Source organism: Cervus elaphus, chromosome 26 (assembly GCF_910594005.1).
Source record: "Cervus elaphus chromosome 26, mCerEla1.1, whole genome shotgun sequence".
Taxonomy (NCBI): domain Eukaryota; kingdom Metazoa; phylum Chordata; class Mammalia; order Artiodactyla; family Cervidae; genus Cervus; species Cervus elaphus.
In genome coordinates, this window is record NC_057840.1 from 23,097,698 (window position 1) to 23,119,734 (window position 22,037).

The 22,037-nt window shown below is 37.8% G+C and overlaps 1 protein-coding gene across 4 annotated transcripts in view; it reads right to left on the reverse strand.

Annotated features, from left to right (window-relative positions):
- NHSL1 (NHS like 1) overlaps nucleotides 1–22,037 on the reverse strand; it is a 143,099-nt gene that overhangs the window by 28,556 nt on the left and 92,506 nt on the right. For all 4 annotated transcript variants that reach the window (XM_043888253.1, XM_043888255.1, XM_043888256.1 and 1 more), the window contains exon 3: nucleotides 9,994–10,121. In XM_043888253.1, coding sequence (XP_043744188.1) covers nucleotides 9,994–10,121 — 128 coding nt within the window. The remainder of the gene's footprint in view (nucleotides 1–9,993; nucleotides 10,122–22,037) is intronic.

Genomic DNA, 22,037 nt, shown 5'->3' on the forward strand with positions numbered 1-22,037 from the left:
TTTAGAGGAATTGGTACCTCATTTAATCTTTTTTTTTTTTTAACCTCATTTAATCTTCATAGCATTAGCCTCGCTTTGTAAATATAGAAATGGAGTAAAGCAACTTCAGTTGTGGAAAGCTGACAAGTGGACAACAGATTAGAACCTACAGCTGGCCTCAAAGCCCTGCTGCTAAATAGTATAAAATAACAACTTGATAATATTTGCAATAAATTACTATGTTTTCTAATCTAAAAATAAAAATATCCATTTATATCTCTGAATAAGAAAAAGATCTTAAAAAAAAAAAGAATCTATAGTAAACTCAGCAGTGTGGTATAATGAATGGAACACTTTAAGTATCAGCACACTGGCTCTGTCATTTATCAGCTCTATGTTTTGAGCAATTCAAGCTCCCTGTGTTAAGAACAGAATAACTTAAATAGCATCGCCATGCTTCATGTTAAGGGATCCCTCAGTACAGGGTGAATTTTTTTTTTTTTAAATATCGAGTTTAAAGTGGACTTGCTTTCAGAACTTAAATGCAGCTTGATTTGTAAATGCAGTTTAATTGATCAATAATGTTCATTAATATCTCATATCCTTAATCTGGAAGAAATGGACAGTCACAAATGAAACGTAAGAAACCATGATTTCTTGTGTCAAATTGCTTAATTTACAAAGGGAGATCACCTGCCATACCAGCAGTTGTTTTGTGAATTTTGGATGCTGTTAAGTCCTGCATTTCAGAACTTTGAGGTCCTGTCTGGAAATCAGACAAGTTCCCACCAGATGGATGGTGAGGCCTGAAACATGGTCTGTTTGGCAGACTGCCAAGTTATCAAAAAGTGGGCTTAACTGAAAAACACATTTGCCCAGGCTTTTTTTTTTTTAATCTGCTATGCTTTTAAAAATTAGAAAGCCTAATTATAGCCAGAGTTAAACTTAGCATTCATTTAGCAATTATTACATAAAAATAGATATGGAACAGATGGAACTATACAGAGCACCACTTAAGAGGAAAGCCACATACATTTCAGTCCTTTTTACAGGACACTGACTCAGTCTATGGTGTTTTTCTCTTCAGAATTAAACCCCTCTTGGGTGGACTCTTTCTGTTTAAAGATTCTAGATAGTTTATAAGGTGCCAACATGTTTGCAGCCTTTTTTGGCTATATGCTTATACCACCTTTAATATACTTAGACACAAGCAATCCTGACTTCATTCTCTTCTCTCCTTATTCTCCTTCCCCCTCCCCTGGGCTCTGGACCCAACAACAAAAGCCAGGGGTAGTGGTTTTGGGGGGAATACACACAGAAACACAGTTTGTGGCCCATCCAGAGCTCCACAAAGGCCAGGAGGTGGGTTCTACATTCACATTATTAAATAATTTCAATTGTTCCTTCTCTCCTATTCAATATATTACCAAAATCCAGCCCCTTCATCATAGGCTCTAAGCTTTCTTACCACGTACTGAATTGAAATATTTTGGATTTAAACTATCACATATAAAGTGAACATAAATGTTCAAAACGATAATGTAATTTCTTGCCTTTAATGGCCTTTTATTATAATAAATCATATATACAAAGTATGTAACATAACAATGAATTTTTAAGAACCTATTACCCAACTCATGACTTAAAATATTACCAGTAATTGCATCTACCCCATACTGTTTCTTGCTTCCTCGAGGTAACCACTCACCTGAATTCTGCGTTATTTATTATGCCTTTAACTTTTGTTATGTATGTGCATAAATATGTCTAAATTACATGTTTAGACTTGCTTAGTTTGTATGTAGTTATACAGGAATACTTACAAAGATATAAAAGCATATGATTATATGAAGTATTAAATCCAAGTTTATCTTCAAATAAATGCATATTTGAGTCCATAAGATGCCTTCTTTATCCGTCATCATGTCAATGATACTTTGCCATTCTTTTTAGTGTTATTTACTTACCATTATGTTCCTAAGCCATATCCATGTAGTTATGTGAGCTTATGGTTAATCCATTTCACTGAAGCATACATTCCATTCTAATACATTTATTTATCCACTCTTTTACTGATGGACGATGGGTTGAAAACGATGTTCATCCTATTATCTCAACAAGTTAAACTCCCCTAACCAAGAGAGTGGTTAGCCAGTGAGAGATATAGCTTAAGGCTCAATTCCACATATTCATTGTTGAGGGAAAATGGGCTCTGGAGTCACAGATCTGGGTTTCAATCCTAGTTCACTTTTAGGGGTGAAGGGTGTGTTCACCATCTTGCTTGTGGCGATGGTCTCATGTATGTATAAGTATGTCAAAACATATTAAATTGTGTATTTTAAAGGTGTGTAGTTTATTTTATATAAATTATACCTCAACATGCTCTTCGCAAAGAGAGGGAGAACTCTGTTTCAGGATTTTAAGGCTATGTGATCTTAAGCAAGTAGTATGATTCCTCCAAGACACATGTGACCTGGGTACAAGCTGACTTACGTGGTTGCAGTAAGAATTAAGCAGACTCACAGGTAACACCAGCCCAGCCTCTGGCTCCTAAGCTTTTCCATGTGCCAAATGCTTGGCTCTATGCTGAGAATATCAAAATCAATATGATGGGGGTGTTGTGTGGCCTCCCACCTCCACCCTGATCTAGAAGGGAAGGCAGATATGAATAGAGCCTCATCCCAGTGTAATGGGATGCGTGGAACAAGAGAAACTGGAACAAGTTGAGAGATGCCCTCACTACTTGAATGCATAAAGGCCTGAAATGACAGACCACAATCTTCTCACCCTGCCTAAAGAGGACAGAGCAACAAATGCCACAGATCTCAGAGCAGCGAACACATGGAATCAGCAAAAACTCCTGTGTTTTCACTGTGTCCTGGAATTACTTACCCAGAGAGACCCAATAAGAAAATAACTGTATCTAGAATCATGTTTTCTAGACAGTTAAGTGACGCAAGGCCAGGGGCTCTGTCTGTATATTGAGACTAAGCAAGACTTAACATGGTTTTTGAAAACAATACCGTGAATAAATGAACAACACCAAACAAGTCAAAGACAGAAGGAAAAGTGACAACAGCAGGCATAATGAGAAGGAACTTGGGTAATTTAGTAATCTTGTCCTATTACTTCAATATGGTGCAATGAAAAGAAATGAAATATAAAGTGAGAAGCCCTTTATATGTCCTCTTGAATACGTTCTGGCTATGTGATCTTGGGAAAGTAATTTAATATATCTGAGTCTCAGTTTCCAGATGGTTAAAATGATAGCAATAATTATTAAAAATACTGACTTTATGGAAGTTCTTGTGAAAATGAGATATAATTTGTGAAAAAGTTTGGAAGTGTTCTACTATTATTATGAAGTGAGTACCAGTATAATAACCACTGGTAGTTCTACACACAGATAACCTGTAAAGTCACAACAACTAGAAAGTTTTAGTAATTGCTGAAACTTCTCAAATTTATTGCCTTAGGTAGGAAATTCTATGTTTGTGGAATAAAAGACTTAGAATGATTGAAAGAGTAGCCAAATTTTCATAAAACCAGACACTGTCTACTGAGCTAATTTCTTTGAAGTCTGGTTTGAAAAACCAAGCAGTTTAAAGACATCAGTCACCATTATTTGAGCATATACTGTGCCAGGCACCACGCTTAAGGATTTAAAAACATTAATTCACTTCAGCCTCACAATCATCTTCAAGGTGGGCAAGGCAATCAAGTAATTTATTATCAAAACCAGAATGCCTTTGAGAGTGAAAGGAGTCCTTTTAATAATTACACAGAACAGCAGCCGTAAACCAGGGCTATCCTGAGCAAAACCAGAACATGTGGTTTATGACCCTTCACAGTTGAGGAAACTGAAACTCGCAGAGGGAAGCAATTTGCCAAGGCCACCAACTTCGACAGGTGGGAAAGCTGCTCTAGACCAGTCTTCCAAGCATCACCTTATCCATGCTTCCTTCATGTGCAGTTACAGAGTAAGGCCACTGTCCTTTTGTCATCTTAAAATCCCAAAATCCTCCTTCGATTTAAATCTCTCATATCAATAAAGACTAAAACGGAACCTGAGATGATGCCAGTTCAAAGAAAAACAGAGACTAGAAAAGAAAATTTCAGTTTCTATCGATACCATGAAAGCCAACCATTTATTGCCACAATCCCAGTCTAATTTATCTGTCTGGGGACAAGGGGGGCAAATTTCACGCAAGAGATTGAGTAACTCATAACTGATATCCTTTCTGCTGAGACAATGGCGCCTCTGTGAATGTTTCCCTGATTCAGTGAACATGTCATCAAACATAACCTCCCACAATAGCAGTTGGAGATATGCCCTCTCAACTCACAGGAAGTATCCTGTCATCTGTAACTGAAATTTCCTTCAAATACCTGAATAACCTCTTTGGTAGTACCTGGCACATAATGCAAACTAACAAAACAAAAAACTGTCAAGACTAGAACAATACTAAAGCAACCGCTTACTCTTTGATTTCACAGTTGAATAAAAATGTTATTTTGTGAGATTTCTGAATCCCTTTGCAGACACTATTTCTCAAGCAGCATGTTTACTGTGTAGATGACATATATAACATATACTTGGAAACAGTTCAAGCAATTTCTTTTCTTGCTACTCTACATCACTACTTTGAAAGATATATATGTGGAAATCATCAGCAAAATAACTTTCACTATACCATAAACACAAGTCCTACTTGGGAAATGTTTTGCATTTGGATAATTACTTTGGAATGATGAGCCAGAATAAGTAACCAAAACAGACATCCCCTAAGTTCTCTGTTCTCATTTACATGTCCTTAACTTCTCCCTTATTAGCAACTCTCATCTTAGGAGAGTGCTTTTATCCTAAGCACATAATAGATGCTTAATTATTACCTGTCCCTTCTTCTCCAGAGTTCACTGCCGTCCTCAGCATAGCCTACTTGGAAATACAAAGGGTTTTCCCAGCAGAATTTTCCTTCTAAATTGACTTCTATGTACTCCATGTTTAAAATGACCCCAACTGCTAGAGTGACATTTAAGAACATGATTGCAGTCAGAGGTCTTGGTCTTAACATAGAGACCATAAACTGTTAGCTTGGAGCCCCTCATACAATGTCTGGATCCCCATCTGATCTCAAATGCCAACTTCATCATATGCATGCATGCATGCAAAGTTGCATCACTCGTGTCCAACTCTTTGTGACCCTATGGACCATAACCAGCCAGGCCTCTTTGTCCAAGGGATTCTCCAGGTAAGAATACTGGAGTGGGTTGCTATGCCCTCCTCCAGGGCATCTTCCTGACCCAGGGATCAAACCCATGGTCTGTTATGGTCTCTTGCATTGGCAGGTGGCTTCTTTACCACTAGCACCACCTGGGAAGCCCTAAAAAGTTAGGTCACCTCCTGGACTTTACATTCTGTCTTTAACATTCTGTCCTACCAGTTTGTATATTCAGGTGCCACACTGCAGTGATTCCTGACTCTTTGTGTTTTAATACCTGGTCAGGCTGATTCTCCTTCCCCATTGCTCTTCTAGATTACAGCTTTGCCGGGAGGAACCTTGGACTCAGCCTCTCCAATCCTCTTTCCCCTCCTCCCATCCCCTAAAAGAATTCCACACTAACACAGAACAAAACTACTCAATTATTTATTGCTACTGTGTTAATTTTAAAAATTAACTTGGGCAGAATTGACAGCTTTTTGATATTGAATCCTCTAATCTAAGAGCATGTTATATCTTTTCATTTATTCAAATCTTAGCTGTGTTCCCATAAAGTATTTTAAAGCTTTTTCATATATAACTTGCATTTTTAAATTAAAATTTTCCCTACTTTGTTTATTATAGCTATTTTAAGTAGATTTTTTCTACTATCTCTTCTAACTTGCATATGTAGATATGAAAGTTATTGATTTCTATACATTAATATTATACCATATATATATCTATACTATGTTATAGTGACTGCAAATGCCTGTCTTATTCTTTGTTCTAATGAGAATGGCCCATTAAAAATTATGTTGGATTTGGTGACAGGTAGGTACTTTTGTTAAGTTAGAAATATCCACTTGTTCCCATATTATTATTATTTTTTAATCAAGAATGGATGTAAAATTGTATCAAATGTCAATATCTATAGCTTTTATATGATTTTTCCCCTGAAGTATATTAACACGATTAATACATGACTGAATTACCTAATGATGAACATTCTTACATTACTGTGGAAATAAATCCAGGTTGATTTTGAAGTATTCATCTCAAAATGAGTTACTAGATTATGTTTCCTGTTATTTTTAATTTCTAATGCCAATATTCATGAGTGAGATTGGCCAGTTTATCTTCTGACTTGTGTAGTCAGGTTTTGGTATCAGTGTTAAAACTAATTTATTATTATTTTTTAATTCTACCTTTTCCTTCTTTTTCTTTGCTCTCAGATAGTTTCAAGCACTGGATTAACCTACTCTTTAAAAACTTTAGTAGATTCTTCTTTGTGAAACTATCTAAGCTTGGTGTTCTTCCTCAATTTGGTTCAATTTTTAAATTTTTTTACTATTTCACATTTTCCCCAGTTTTATTGAGATATAACTGACATTAATATTGTGAAAGTTTAAGGTCTACAATGTGATGATTTGATGCATATATATTATAAAACAATTACCACAATAAGGTTAGTTAATACCTTCATCAACTCAGTTACTACTTTGGAGGTCAATATGATGTAATTTTTGATATGATTTTTTTTAACATGGAAATTAGTCTGTTAATATTCCCCCTCTAGATGTTCTAAAGTCAGATTTGATACTTTAAATAAATTAGAAAACCAGTTTCAACAGTAGCTATGTCTTCCATCTAACAAAAGATATATATAATTTTTATTCCTAATCATAAAATCTTCTGTTTGAAAAATGTTAGTGATTTCTGATTAGCTATGCAATAAGAGCTAACTCTTTCACTTGGCGTTGCCCGTCTGTAATCTTACTTCAGCCTCCTTCCACCACTACTCCTGTCATCACTCTTGGCGACCTCAGCACCCACTGAGCTGATCCATCCCACACCTGCTCTGATCCTTCACAACTGCACCTTCAGTATGCCTCAGGCATCCACTCTCAGGGACAGGCTCTAGACCTAGTTGCCACATAATACGTGAACTGCAATTCTGGAGTGGTTCGCTAACAGATAATCCTACAGAATTTGCTCAAGGGGTTGAGAAAAAGAAAAGAATCAAGAACGTGCCCAATCATACACACCGAGGAAACCAGATCTGAAAGAGACACGTGCACCCCAATGTTCATCGCAGCACTGTTTATAATAGCCAGGACATGGAAGCAACCTAGATGCCCATCAGCAGATGAACGGATAAGGAAGCTGTGGTACATATACACCATGGAATATTACTCTGCCATTAAAAAGAATTCATTTGAATCAGTTCTAATGAGATGGATGAAACTGGAGCCCATCATACAGAGTGAAGTAAGCCAGAAAGATAAAGACCAATATAGTATACTAACGCATATATATGGAATTTAGAAAGATGGTAAGGATAACGCCATATGCAAAACAGAAAAAGAGACACAGATGTACAGAACAGATTGTAAAGTACACTACAATATTGTAAAGTAATTAGCTTCCAACTAATAAAAATAAATGGAAAAAAAATAAAAAATAATAATAATAAAAAAAGAATGTGCCCAGTGATTTTGACTTAAAAATGGGTAGAAAGAAGTTGAAACTTACTGAGGTGAGGAAAACTATAAAAGAATCAGGTAGGGTTTTTTTTTTTTGGAAGAGAGATGTGAGAATCACATTTGAATTTGAATCAGTTTGAGATAGCTGTAGGAGACCTTTAAGTGGAGACGGACAGCAAGCAGATAAACGCATGAGTGTGGACTGGAGCTTAGAAATTTAGAAAACTTTCATGCATGGAATTTAAGAGCTAAAGTTAAGAGGTACAGAACAGACTTTTGGACTCTGTGGGAGAAGGCGAGGGTGGGATGTTTTGAGAGAACAGCATTGAAACATGTATATTATCAAGGGTGAAACAGATCACCAGCCCAGGTTGGATGCATGAGACGGGTGCTCAGGGCTGGTGCACTGGGAAGACCCAGAGGGATGGGATGGGGAGGGAGGCTGGAGGGGGGATCGGGATGGGGAACACATGTAAATCCATGGCTGATTCATGTCAATGTACGGCAAAAACCACCACAATATTGTAAAGTAATTAGCCTCCAACTAATAAAAATAAATGGAAAAAATAAAAAATAAAAAAAATAAAATCAGAAAAAAAAAGTTAAGAAGTAGTATTATTCTAGGAATTAGGAGACAAACTTCAAGTCTTAGCTCTGCCACTTGCTGTATGCATCATTTGCATCTTCAAGGCATTAATTTCTTTATCTAGAAAGTGGTGAGTGGAAGACTGTTCTCGAAGATCTTCTTGAACAGGCTGTTCATCCTCCATTCATTTAACTCAATAAATATTTTCACAGGAGAACGGAGCTGGAAGAATCATACTCCCTAATTCAGGCTATATTACAAAGCTACAGAAATCAAAACAATATGGTACTAGCACACACAAAGATAGATCAATGGGTCAGGATGAAAGCCCAGAAATAAACCCCTTTATCTCTTAACATCCTCCCCCTTTCCCTCCCTGATTCCTCACCATTCACACAGCCACTTTTCAGATCTCTAGGTCTTTAGTACGTCTTATCTGTTACAAGAGCCCTGTAACTATTCTTTTCACACACTACACCCTCTCCCAGCCCCTTCCCCATTTCCTAACTGCCCAAGTAAGACGTTCTCTTTCAAATATTACCATATGACAAACACTTATTGTAGCATGTAATGTATATAAAACTTCTTATTCTGGTGAGTTCTCCCCACCTGAGAGCTGTAAGTTTCCTGAGGCATGTCTGTACATGCTTAATACCTTATTAATCTTTGCATTTTGTAGTATCAGGCATATGCTATACACATTTATTCACTGGTTGCTGTTTCTTCCCAGAATGTCCTTCTCCAAGACTTCTGCATGGCTAACTCTTTTAATCCCAATCACCTCTTTGCTTGGGAAAAACCTACCCTTTAATTTAAAATTGCAACCTCCGGCTCTATTTTACTCCAGAGCACACATCACTGAAACAGCGTCATTGCTTGCTTATTCTTAGTGTCTCAGCACCAAATCAAAGCGCTATCAAGACAAGATTTCTTCTGTTTGCTTCATTGTTACATCGCCAGCATCTAAAATATTTCCTGCACGTGAGAAGCTTAATAACTACTTGCTTTAAAAATGATTATAATTCTGTGTTTAAAGTAGCGAGGTGATGGACATGTTAATCAGTCTGACTGTGGTGGTCATTTCGCAAAACACATATATCTCAAATTATCACACTTGAACTTATATATAATTTTGTCAATATACTTCAGTAAAGCTGAAAAACAATAAAAACAAAACAAAATCCTTACCATGTAATTCATCTCCTGGTTTTAATTTTTCTTACACCAACAAGAAAAAAATAAGTTTTAAAAAATTATAGACCACATCAATTCTGAAATAGCTGCTTTTCCTATTATGCTAAAAGACTTTTTTTGTATAGACCTTCTTCAACTTACAATGGGGTTTTGTCCAAAAAACCCATCATAAGCTGAAAACAAATGTCAAAATGCATATAACTCATTAACCTATCAAACATTACAGCTTTCCCCAGCTTACCTTACACATGCTCAGTTCACTTAACATTAGCCTAAAGTTAGGCGAAATCATCTAATACAAAGCCTATCTTATAATAGAGTGTTGCAAAGACAGTACTGAGAATTCCTTGTGTACTTATCACCAAGTCTTCCCTAATATTGACATATTACATCATCGTGGTACATTTGCCAAAAGTGAGATTAACACAGGATAATACTACTAACTGAAAAACAGACTTTATTCTCATTTCACGAGTTTTTCTAACTTAGGTCTTTGTTCTGTTCTGGGAGCCAGTCGAGGACCATGTGTTGAATTTAGAAGCCTTACCTTTGGATCTGTTTCTTCATCCTCATCTTGGTAATCATCACAGAGGGGACTGGAGTTGGCTGCAAAGGTGGGTCCTTGGGAGTAGTATTGAGAACTCCGGTAGCCATCCCGCCGTAACTTATCACATTCTGCAGGGGGAGAGGCCAGGGAGGGGAGAGAGGGCTTTGAGAACCAGGATTTGCTTACTCCTTTTTATTTACCTTCTCTTGTGATATTTTTCTACATACAATAATGATTTAAAATAATAACAAAAATGATGATAAAAAGAACTAAGAGTTAGTAAAGAAGCTACCACACCTTATATGCCACATTAATACACTTCTTTTTTTTTTTCTTTTTTCTTTTATTTACATGTGTTCCCCATCCCGATACGTTAATACACTTCAAAGGGACTGTTTTACACCTCTCAAAAACTCTCTGAGTCAGGGTAATTACATTACTTTTATTGAAGTATAGTTGATTTACAATGTTGTGTTAATTTCTACTGTATAGCAAGTAGACTCAGTTATACATGTATACATTCTTTTTTAACATTCTTTTCCATTATAGTTTATCACAGGATATTGAATATAATTCCCTGTGCTATATAGTCGCTTGCTATTGTTTAGTCACTAAGTCGTGTCTGACTCTTTTGCGACCCCATGGACTGTAGCCTGCCAAGCTTCTCTGTCCATGGAATTTCCCAGGCAAGAATACTGGAGTGGGTTGCCATTTCATTCTCCAGGGGATCTTCCCCACTCAGAGATCAAATCCAAGTCTGCTGCATTAGCAGGCAGATTCTTTACCGCTGAGCCAGCTGGAAGCCTATCCATCCTATTTGTGATAGTTTGCATCCACTAGTCTCAAACTCCCAATCCTTTCCTCCCCTCCTCCTTAGCAACCAAAAGTCTATTTTCTGTGAGTCTGCTGCTATTTTGTAAATAAGTTCATTTGTGTCATATTTTAGATTCCACATATAAATGGTATCATGATATGTGTCTTTTTCTGATTTACTTCACTTAGTACGATAATCTCTAGGTCTGTTTATGTTGCAGCAAATGGCAATATTTCATTCTTTTACACGACTGAGTAATATTCCACTGTATATATATACCACACCCTCTTTATCCATTCTTCTGCTGATGGACATTTAGGCTGCTTTGATGGCTATTGTAAACAGTGCTACTATAAAACAGGGATGCATGTATCTTTTCAAATTAAGAGTTCTGTCTGGGTGTATGCCCAGGACTGGGATAGCCAGATGACATGGCAACTCGATTTTTAGTTTTTTGAGGAACCTCCATACTATTTTCCATATGTACTATAATTTTCGACATGTAACAATTGATGATGTAATTACACATCAAAAAACAAAAGCAATTCTCATGTGAGGCTTGCCTTCTAGACTGATCAACTGGAAGTGAGAAATCACGGATTATAATCTCTCATTCTGCTTTTACTTCCAGTTTAATTTGATGCCAAACAGCCTGTAATCACTGTGTGGAGTTTAGCACAAAGCTGGGTGGCAGTCCGAGACGTCTTCCAGCTCATGGAGCAATGACGGGGGCCGCTGGCTGCTCAAAGACTGGGGATTCTCTTCAAGGAGGAACCAGTGCACGGATAACTCCCATCAGTTGAGGGAGAACACAGCAAGGGTTCCAATGACATTTAAAGTCCCAAGAGCTGTCCTATGACTTAGATACCTCAGAAAAGTATTTGCCTCGCAAAAGGATTCCCCACAGTGTTGCTTTAAATATCCACCTTGCTAAAGGAAGGTGACAGGTGTTTGGTTTGGGGCAAGCTTCCTCTTTGTACAGTTTTACAAAACCATGCGGCTAATGGCACAGAACTAAAGCAGGGCATCTTTAGAGCTCCCTTTTAACACTAGGATCTAAGCTGCTTCTTCAAAGAGGAGATGAGCAACTGCTTTAGTGGAAGGATAAAAATAAAAAAATCTTCACTCTCCTGTGTTACCTGGTGGGAGCAGAGAGTCAAATGAAAACTACACATCAGACTTTTTTTAAAACTCCATGGAAATAGTCACAAGGTTCTTTTAGAACACCAAGCTAACTGAAAAATTGTACAGGTAATCATAAGATAGTTAAACACTAATACTTCAGTTACTTATGGGCTGAATAATGTGTGGGCTGGACTGGCAACCCATGCTAACTAACATTGAATAAAAAAAGAAAATTAAAAAAAATTTCTGACACCTCAGAGTACATTTGAAAAAATGAGGATTTATAACACTAATTGAACCCTTTTCAGTGAAAAAGACTTCCACATTTTTCTCCAATGTTTCACAACTTCTCTACAAAAATAAATAGTACCACCAGATTCTGTTCTCATTCCTACAGGCGTGTTACATAAAGCATGATGACCAGTTTTCCAATGGTGTTCAGTGCAGAGTTCTTGGATTCTGTAAATATTTTACTTTTCAAAATGATTTTAATTATTTCCTCTTGGCTGTGCTGAGTCTTCATGCCGCCTGAGCTTTCCTCTAGTTGCGGGGAGCAGGGACTACTCTCCAGTTGGGGTGCACGGGCTTCTCCTGCTGTGGAGCGTGGGCTCCAGGGCGCATGGGCCTCAGCCGTTGCGGCTCCCAGGATCTAGAGCACAGGCTCAGTAGTTACGGCATGCAGGCTTAGTTGCTCCATGGTGTGTGGGATCTTCCCAGATCAGGGATCGAATTCGGGTCTCTGGTACTGGCAGGCAGATTCTTTACCACTGAGCCACCAGGAAGTCTGATTTTATTTTTTTTATGTTAAAGCTAAAATAAAACATAACACTCAACCCTATAATTCTACATGTCATTAATTTGTATTGCTAAATTAACTTTTCTGTAGTCCTATAAACTGAAGTCTCCTAAGGATTCAGGGTGAATCTTGTAAGATAAACGAATAAAAACGTATTACCACTGTAAGTTACTTATCACATAATTTGGTGCTTTCAAAAATAGTTACCAAACAAAACAAAACACAAAGTTAAGGCCAAGGCCCTTTTAAACCAAATCCTTTTCTTAATCAAAAAATAATCCTTTTCACCCTCATTCACTGACCTTAAGATAAGTACAAGTCTTAAATTATAGAATTTTATAGTACTAAAAAAATCGGTTCTCAATATCAGGTACCAAGTAAGAATATGTTTAAAAACGATTCCTCTGCAAGGGACTGCTAGGCTAGGTCATCTCTAAAGGTGGTATTCATTTTGATATTCTTGGCAATAATATTAAAAACATCCAAAATGTTAACATCAAAAAAGACAACAAATCACAAGAGTTGGCAAGAATGTGGAGATAAAGGAACCGCAGTACTGTTGGTGGAAATGTACATTGACTCAGCCACTATGGAAAACAGTATGGAGGTTCCTCAAAAAATTAAAAACAGAACTATCATACAATTCAGCAATTCTGCTTCTGGGTATTTATCTGAAGAAAATAAAACAGTAACTCAAGAAGATATATGTACTCCAATGTTCATTCACACACACACACAGAGGAATATTACCCGGCCATAAAAAAGAATGAAATCTTGCCATTTACAATAGCATGAATGGACCTAGAAGGTATTATGCAAAGTGAAATAAATCAGACAAAGACAAATACCATACGATTTCACTTACATGTGAAATTTAAAAAACAAAACAAACAAATCGGAAACAGACTTAAAGATACAGAGAGAAAGTGGGTGGTTGCCAGATGGCAGGGGGGATGGGGTTGGGCATAATAGGTGAAGGGGATTAAGATGTACAAAATTCCAGTTATAAAATACATAAGTCATAGGGATGTAATATACACCCTTATATAGAACATAGTCGATAATACCATAATAATTTTGTATGGTGACAGATGTTACCACACTTACCATGATCATTTTGCAATGTATTTAAATATCAAATCAGTATGTTATACACCTGAAACTATACTGTACATCAATTATACTTCAAAACTTTTTAATTAAAAGGAAGTTAAAAATAGCCAAATGACATACCTTTTAAAGCTTATAAAACCAAAATACTGCAAAATTGTTATCCATATATTAAAATCATGAAAAGCTGGCAATTGTTAGTATTCCCACTATGTGTCATCTTTCAAGCCTAGTTTAAAGGACAATGTCTTTTCTTTCCATGGTTAAATTTATGTCACAAACATGTTTAAATAGTGGTATAACAAACTAGCATATCACATGAACATGGTGCTCATCTAAGATTAAATCAGGCCATATAAATTTATGGCAGATAACCAATTTTTTAATTCTTACCAGATTAATCCAACAAACTCATTGATTAATCTAATTAATTAATAAATAATCTAATTAATCTAATAAACTCATCAAGTTCCACTGTCATTTATCTTCAACTCTAATGGGAAATCTAGGAAAATTTCCTCTTCTCAAGTTGCAGTGGCCCTCAGCTTCTAAAACCTTGGCTTTGTTCATTAAAAACCGAGTTTATTGCCTATGGAGTAAGATCTAAGTGAGTACTGCAATCATGAATAAACAAAGACTTTTCAAACACTAAACTGATGGCAAGGGCAAGGCAAAATATAACTTAAAGCCAGGTTATGCCAGCAACCACAGGCGGGAAACATGATACTAAATGTAATAGAAGCTCTCTCTTTAACACATATGCTTCTTGCAACAGAAATTTAAAGTAAAACCAGGCTATTGTTCTCACAGTACTGCACAGATAAAGGTGTCACTGTTTATAGTGTCCTCTGGTTTCCCAGCCACAAATTTCCTCCTCCTTCCTTTCCCGTCCAGCTATTTTCTTTAGCACAAGAACAATGGACAAATAACATGGGTGACCAAAGTTTTAAATATAGAAGCAAAAAGTACTGTCATAGGCTTAGAGGGTTACCTAACCATCTTATGAACTTAATACTGTTTTATCCTCCCAATCTTCACATATTACACTATTTGTTGGATTTTCTGCTTTAATATTTTAGATATGTTGAGGGAGTCTGCAGCAAGAAGATTTAGAGTTATCTTCAAACTCATTTTCTCTACTGGAAATCCTTGATGAATTTCCATGCTCTCTGTTTTGCTCCTAAGTGTAATGAATTAGCGACAGTGAGCTGGAGTATAAAGCAGTCACAAACACTTGCAAACCCCAGGGGCTTAACATAACAAGAAGATTCTTTTCTGACTCTGCACAGTCCCCCAGTCCAGGCAGAGGTGGCAGTCACATGGAGATCAGGCTGAAGGAAGATCGCCCTCAGAGAGTGCTCAGACGATCACGCAGCAGCACTGCTGGCTCTGGAAACTTCTGCCAGAAGTAACCAGGTTACTTCCTCTCCTGTTTCTTTGGGCACAACAAGTCACACGTCCACATGTACCTTCGGAGGTGAGAAGGAAGGGCAACCTTACCTCATAGGCAAGGGGAAAATCCAACTATTCCAAACCAACTCTAATGACTCCTCCAGAGACAACACTGAATCTAAGACTTCCCAGATCCTTGTCCCATTCTCCCAACACTTAGTAAATGTTTACTTCCAATCCTTCCTGAATAACATTGAGAAATGTGGGATTTGCAATGAAAAGCTACACTTGCGTGTTTCAGTAACAGAACGTTAACCAGTGGCGGGGGTGGGTGGATGTGGGTGGCATGGCCGTGGGACAGGTCTACAGAGGAGCAGCTGAGTGTCTGTAATTCAGACAAACCAGGTACCACTCACTACCTGTGAGACCTGGGGGATAGCATCTTAAGCTCCTAGAAACTCAGATTCCACTTCTAAAGCTGGGCCATTACTTCTTTTGGGAACCTGTCATGAGAATCGGTCAACAAGTATTTCCGAGAACTCTGCTCTTTCAGGTAAGAGACTAGGTCAGGGTGTGTCAGGACTTGGTACAGAACCCTCCCACTTGGCCAGGGCTCAAAAAACACGGTCACTGATGTCAACATTTACCACATAAGCCATAACTACCTCAAATCCTCTCACTTTTAAAAGTCAGTAAGCAAGTCCATAACAAGACCTGCCTGGCTACACAGTTCTTTAAGATTCTATAGTTTGACCAAACTGTTGACTACATCTTGACTAAAATATCATGAGGTTGTATTTCTTTTTCTGCATATGACACTCATACAAGGATCCTCTTACTGTCAGTGGCCTAAACATTTATTTCTAACTCCTCTAACTCAAAAAAGAGCACAAATTTTTGAGTTGATCTAAGTACAAAATTTATAAACCTAATTGGTTTCATGTAACAAGAAGCCTTATACTTAGGAGCATTTTTACACTAAAAGAGTATCAGCCAGATGCCTGGTAAATGTATTCGATGTTTTGTAACTTCTAAAGCAAGGAGAAAAAAGGATCAAGGTTTTTTGATCTAAAAGTATGTGTGCTGGGTTGAACTGTGTCCCCAGAAAAGAAATGCTGCAGTGTTAACCTCCAGTACCTATGACTATGACCTTACTTACAGTCTTTCCAGATGTAAGCATGTTAAAATGAGGTCTTTTGGGTGGGTTCTAACCCAATATGACTGATATCCTTGTGAGAAGAGGAAACAGAGACCCTGGGACCATTTGAAGACACACTGACACGGAGGAAAGACAGCCAGGTGCAGACAGAGAAAGAGACAGACTGGAGTTATGCTGCTACAAGAGCACACGGGATCACCAGAAACTGGAAGAGGGTGCCCACCAGAGGCTGAAGGGAGCATGGCCCTGCCAACACCCTGACTTTGGACTTCTGGCCTCCAGATTATAAGACAATAAATTTCTATTGTTTTAAGTCACCCAGTTTGTGGCACTTTGTCATGGCAGCCCAAGGAAATTAACAAAGATGGAACCAGGATATGCTAGGATGTGAAAGATGTTCATAAGGATCTTTGGAGAAATGGGGTGGGGTTCCCTTTGGTAGGAATCTTAGAGCATCATGAAGAAACTGCAACAGGAATTGGGCATCTGGAGTCGGCTGTTTGGCTGCTGAAGAGCTGTGTAACTCTGGGCAAGAAACATCTGTCAGCTTCAGCACCAAGCTCTAAGGTTCCAAGAAAAGTTAGCCTTTGTAGTAGGAAAAGGCAAGATGTAAAAATACTGTCAGCAGACATACAGTAACTGCTGTGTATTACTAATATTAACTTTGATTGAGGGTTCCCTATGAACAAGCCATTGTTCAAAGCACTTTACATACAGTAAATCATTTACTCTCCACAATAGCCTTAAGAGATGGGGATAATATCTACATTTTATGTACAAAAAACCTTGAGACACAAAGAAGCTTGCTCCAGTTGGTGGAGCCAATATTAGACTCCAGGTGCTCGGGCCACAAAGCTGGTGCTCTTTCCTGAGAGTGTCAACTTGCTGATGATGAGAAACTATCCTCCTCCATGTCTCTGGGTTGTTTTTGTCGTTTAGTCGCTCAGTCATGTCTGGCTGTTTGTGATCCATGGACTGAAGCCCGCCAGGCTCCTCTCTCCATGGGATTTCCCAGGCAAGAATACTGGAGTGGGTTGCCATTTCCTTTTCTAGGAGATCTTCCCGACCTACGGATTGAATCCATGTCTCCTGCGCTGGCAGATGGATTCTTTACCACTGAGCCATCAGGGAAACCCATGTCTCTGGACCACACTTAATTATGTATAAAATAACACTGGTCTTTATCTGATAAATCAATAATACACTTCTGGGTTTTAGAAATTAAGAAATTGAACTAGTTTTACTAGAGCTTTTTCCTATACTTAAATTTCCATAACAACAACAACAACAATATGAGTACAAAATGCAATAAGTATTGTTCGTCTTAAAGAATGTCGGTATTTGGGCTTCCCTGGTGGCTCAGAGGTTTACGCGTCTGCCTGCAATGTGGGAGACCCAAGTTCAATCCCTGGGTTGGGAAGATCCCCTGGAGAATGAAGTGGCAACCCACTCCAGTATTCTTGCCTAGAGAATCCCATGGACGGAGGAGCTCGGTGGGTTACAGTCCACAGGGACGCAAAGAGTCGGACACGACTGAGCGACTTCACTTCACAGTTAAAGTTAGAGATGGACTCTTAGCTTTTCCTCAAAGGGAAAGCAGGTCTGTAGGTGAAAACACTACCTATCTCATAAATAATGAAAATATTAGCAGACTCAGCATTTTAAGATGAAATGGAAAATCCTTTGATCCCTTCTGAAAATTATTTTATAAATTCTTCAATTTATATTAATTATACATATTAATATATAATGTATACTACCATCACCAGCTCCCAAACTCTCTTAGAGCTGATGGCATTCAGGGTCTACTGGCTGGCAATGGCAGCTGCCACGCCTACAGGAACCCAAGTCACTGCACTACTTCATGACAGCTTCCCCCAAGTCCTCTGAGGTTTACTTCAAATCCCCTTCTTCACAAAGCCTTTCCCAGTTACTACAACCTTCTGTGTGTGCGTGCACACACGCATCTGCTTAGTCATGTCAGACTCCTTGTGACCCATGGACTGTAGCCCACCAGGCTCCTCTGTCCATGGAATTCTCTAGGCAAGAACAATGGAGGGGGTAACCATTCCCTTTTTCAAGGCATGTTCCTGAGCCAGAGATCGAACCTATGTCTCTTGTGTCTCCTGCATTGGCAGGTGGATTCTTAACCAATGTGACACCTGGGAAGCCCACAGCCTTCCACGCTAGCCTAAAATCTCCAATATTATAAACCACATCGCACACTTCCTTAGATCCTCTGCGGTGCCTCACACAGTATAAAGGTTCAACTAGTGTGTTCAACAAAAGAATAGAGAGAGAGAGAAAAAAAAAGGAGTAAGGAGGATTAAGGAGGTGTAGTCGCAATTACTGCCAAAAAGGCAGGGTCTTGGAAGAACAACTCTAAGACAATTCTGTTCCTCGTGTGTCATGACTACAGAGCAAAGCAATCCCGTCCCAGGTTTATCTGTTAAGTCACCACTATTAATATTTATGGAGCATCTACTATCTGCCTATGCTGTTGTAGGTACAGGAGACTGCACAGTGAGCAGAACAAACAAAAATTCCTGTCTTCAGAGAGCTTGGGCTCTAAGAAGATACAGACAACAAACAGGAAAAAGAGCCAACTACACAACAAGAAAGAACGGCCTAAGTGTTAAGAAAAAAATTTAGCAGAGAAGGGTATCGGGAGTGGTGTGGAAGCAGGCCTGCCTGAGTGAAGAAAGGGGGTCCCATCACCCCGAGAAAGAGCTGGAGGGAAGTGACGGGGCTGGGTGAAGAGAAAGGACAGTAGGAGATGGTTAAATATGTAAAGGGCTTGGAGGTTCCTGTAAGGACTTGCTTTTAACCGTGAGGCTGGACGGTAGCCTCTGGAGACTTCTAACAGAGAAGTGACTTGATCTCACCTGCATTTACCCGCTTCTTCCTGCCTACCTTCTTCTCCCAGGCACTAGGACTTAGCTTAACAGTACTCAAATACATGAATTCTGAATAAACCTGTGTGAGGAAAAAGTAAATCACCTAGTGGTGCTAGTAGACACACACTGTGGGGCTTTCCTGGTGGCTCAGTGGTAAAGAATCTGTGGCCAATGTAGGAGACACAGGTTCGATCCCCAGCCGGGAAGATCCCACATGCCGTGGAGCAGCTAAGCCATGCACGACTATTGAACCTGTGCTCTAGGGCCCGGGATCTGCGACTACTGAAGCCACTCCACAACCCAAGAAGACACCACGATGAGAAGCCGGAGCATTGCAATGAAGAGAAGTCCTTGTTCACTGCAACTCAAGAAAAGCCTGCACGGCAACATGGCCCAGCACAGCCAATAAATAAATAGTTATTACTTTAAAAAAAGCTACCAGCATTTTACTATCGATTTGTATAACTTGTCATAATTGATTTTTTCATATTTATAATTCCATGAGATAAACATGTGAGTGGAACTTTTCATGAATTTATTACAAAGATGTTGAAATATACTCCAAGAGAATGCTTTTAACTTAAATGGTCACTAACTCTGATTTCTTTAGATGAAAGATGGAAGGAAAAGGAGGAGATGGAGAGAGAAACTAAATGCAAAGTCAGAACAAAAGGGGATTTATCATTTATTCCCTAAGGAAATGAGGTGAAAAGACAAGTGGATGCTAAAAGGGAAAAAAAGGGAAGTTTGCTGAATGTTAGCTTATCTGAGTAAGAAGAAGAAGAAACGATAAAGGAAGTAATATTAAATGAGCACTCTTGTCCTTAAAAAATTAAAAATAGAGTTACCATATGGTCCAGCAATACCACTACTGGGCATATATCCAGAGAAAACTCTAACTGGAAAAGATATAGGCACCCCAATGTTCATAGCAGCATGATTTATATTAGCCGAGACATGGAAGCAACCTAAATGTCCATCCACAGATGGACGGATAAAGAAGATGTGGTATACATACACTCAGAAAAAAAAGATGAAATAATGCCATTTGCAGCAACATGGATGGACCTTAAGATTATCAACCTAAGTGAGTCAGAGAAAGACAAATATCATGTATCACTTACATATGGAATCCTAAAATATGATACAAAGGAACTTATTTATAAAACCAGAAAGAGATTCATAGACATAGAAAACAAATTTATGGTTACCAAGGGGAAAGGTGCGGGGAAGAGATAAATTAGGAATTTGGAAATTATATGCAAACATTACTATATACATAAAACAGATAAACAATAAGGACCTAGCATATGCTCCATATTTTGTTATATATATATGTGAGAAAAGAATCTGAAATACATATAATAAGAAAATACACAAATATAACTGAATCACTTTGCTATACAACCAAAACTAACACAAAGCTGTAAACCAACTCTACTTCAATAAAAAATAACTTAAACTTTTAAATGGTACAAATGATTTTATTTACAAAACAGAAATAGAAGAAACTTATGGTTACCAAAGGGGATAACGGGGGTGGACACAAGAGATAAATTAGGAGTTTGGGATTAACAAATATGCACTACTATATATAAAATAGGTAAACCACCAGGACCTATTGTTTAGCAAAGGGAACTATATTCAACATCTTGTGATAATCTATCTATTATATGGAAAAGAATAATAATCTTTTAATTAATAACAAATTTTTTCCATAATCTATGGAAAAGAATCTGAAAAAATATAATTTAACTATAAAATATAATTTAATCACTTTTCTGTACACTTGAAACTAATACTATAAATTAACTGTATTTTAATTTAAAAAAAAAAGAAACAAAAAAACAAGCACTGCTGCATTAAAAGCCAGAAGGACCAGTTAAAAAAGGCTGTTTTGTCATTTTTCAGGTTGTATGGATGGTGGTGGTTATACAAGTACGAACTGCTAGGTAAGTGTCCAAACATTCAGGTCAAAAGCACAATGCTGATATTTCACAACAGTACGGCATTTTAGACATACCATACTTTAAAATCTGAACGTGGTTTCTAACAGTATTAAATCTTTCATAATCCTCCTCCTATAATTCAAGGTCATTAACAACTGGGAGGACTCCAGTTCCAAAGTTAATTATAAATAATGGCCATGATGTACTGCTTCAGTGAGAATGTCCTGTGATGAACCACAGTCTAAACAACTCTTTTTTTCACATCACTGATTTTTAAAGCCATTACTCCTGACACTTAATAAATGCATTATTTTCTAAACTGAAAGCCCTTGGCCATCATTATTTGATTTGTGTGTAAAATATTTCTGTGTGAACTGAAGGAAAGCAGATATTATACCTGTCTTATGGATTATGAGACACAAATGTTTTACATTTCTGGTAGATCCAGGTTTCCAAACTTCTATCCCAGGTATTTATCCATCAGATTATCAGTGACAAGGCTGAAAGCCAGTTCTTATACTATATCTTTGTCTGGTACCAGAGGACTGAGAACATGGACTACAAACATATATTTAGAAGAAAATCAATAATCAATTCCAGTCCAACAGCTGTATCAGGTCTTATACATCTAAAGATCCTAGTTTGAGCTTTCATTTAACAAGAAACATAGGAAAAGTTTTACTGCAGTCAAATATTATGCTCTGTGAACATTACGGAAGTTATTTTCTTACTGAAAATCAAACCAAAATGCACTTCAAAGTAGGAGGAATCTGCCTTCTAGTACATTAATTTATTGTGTCTG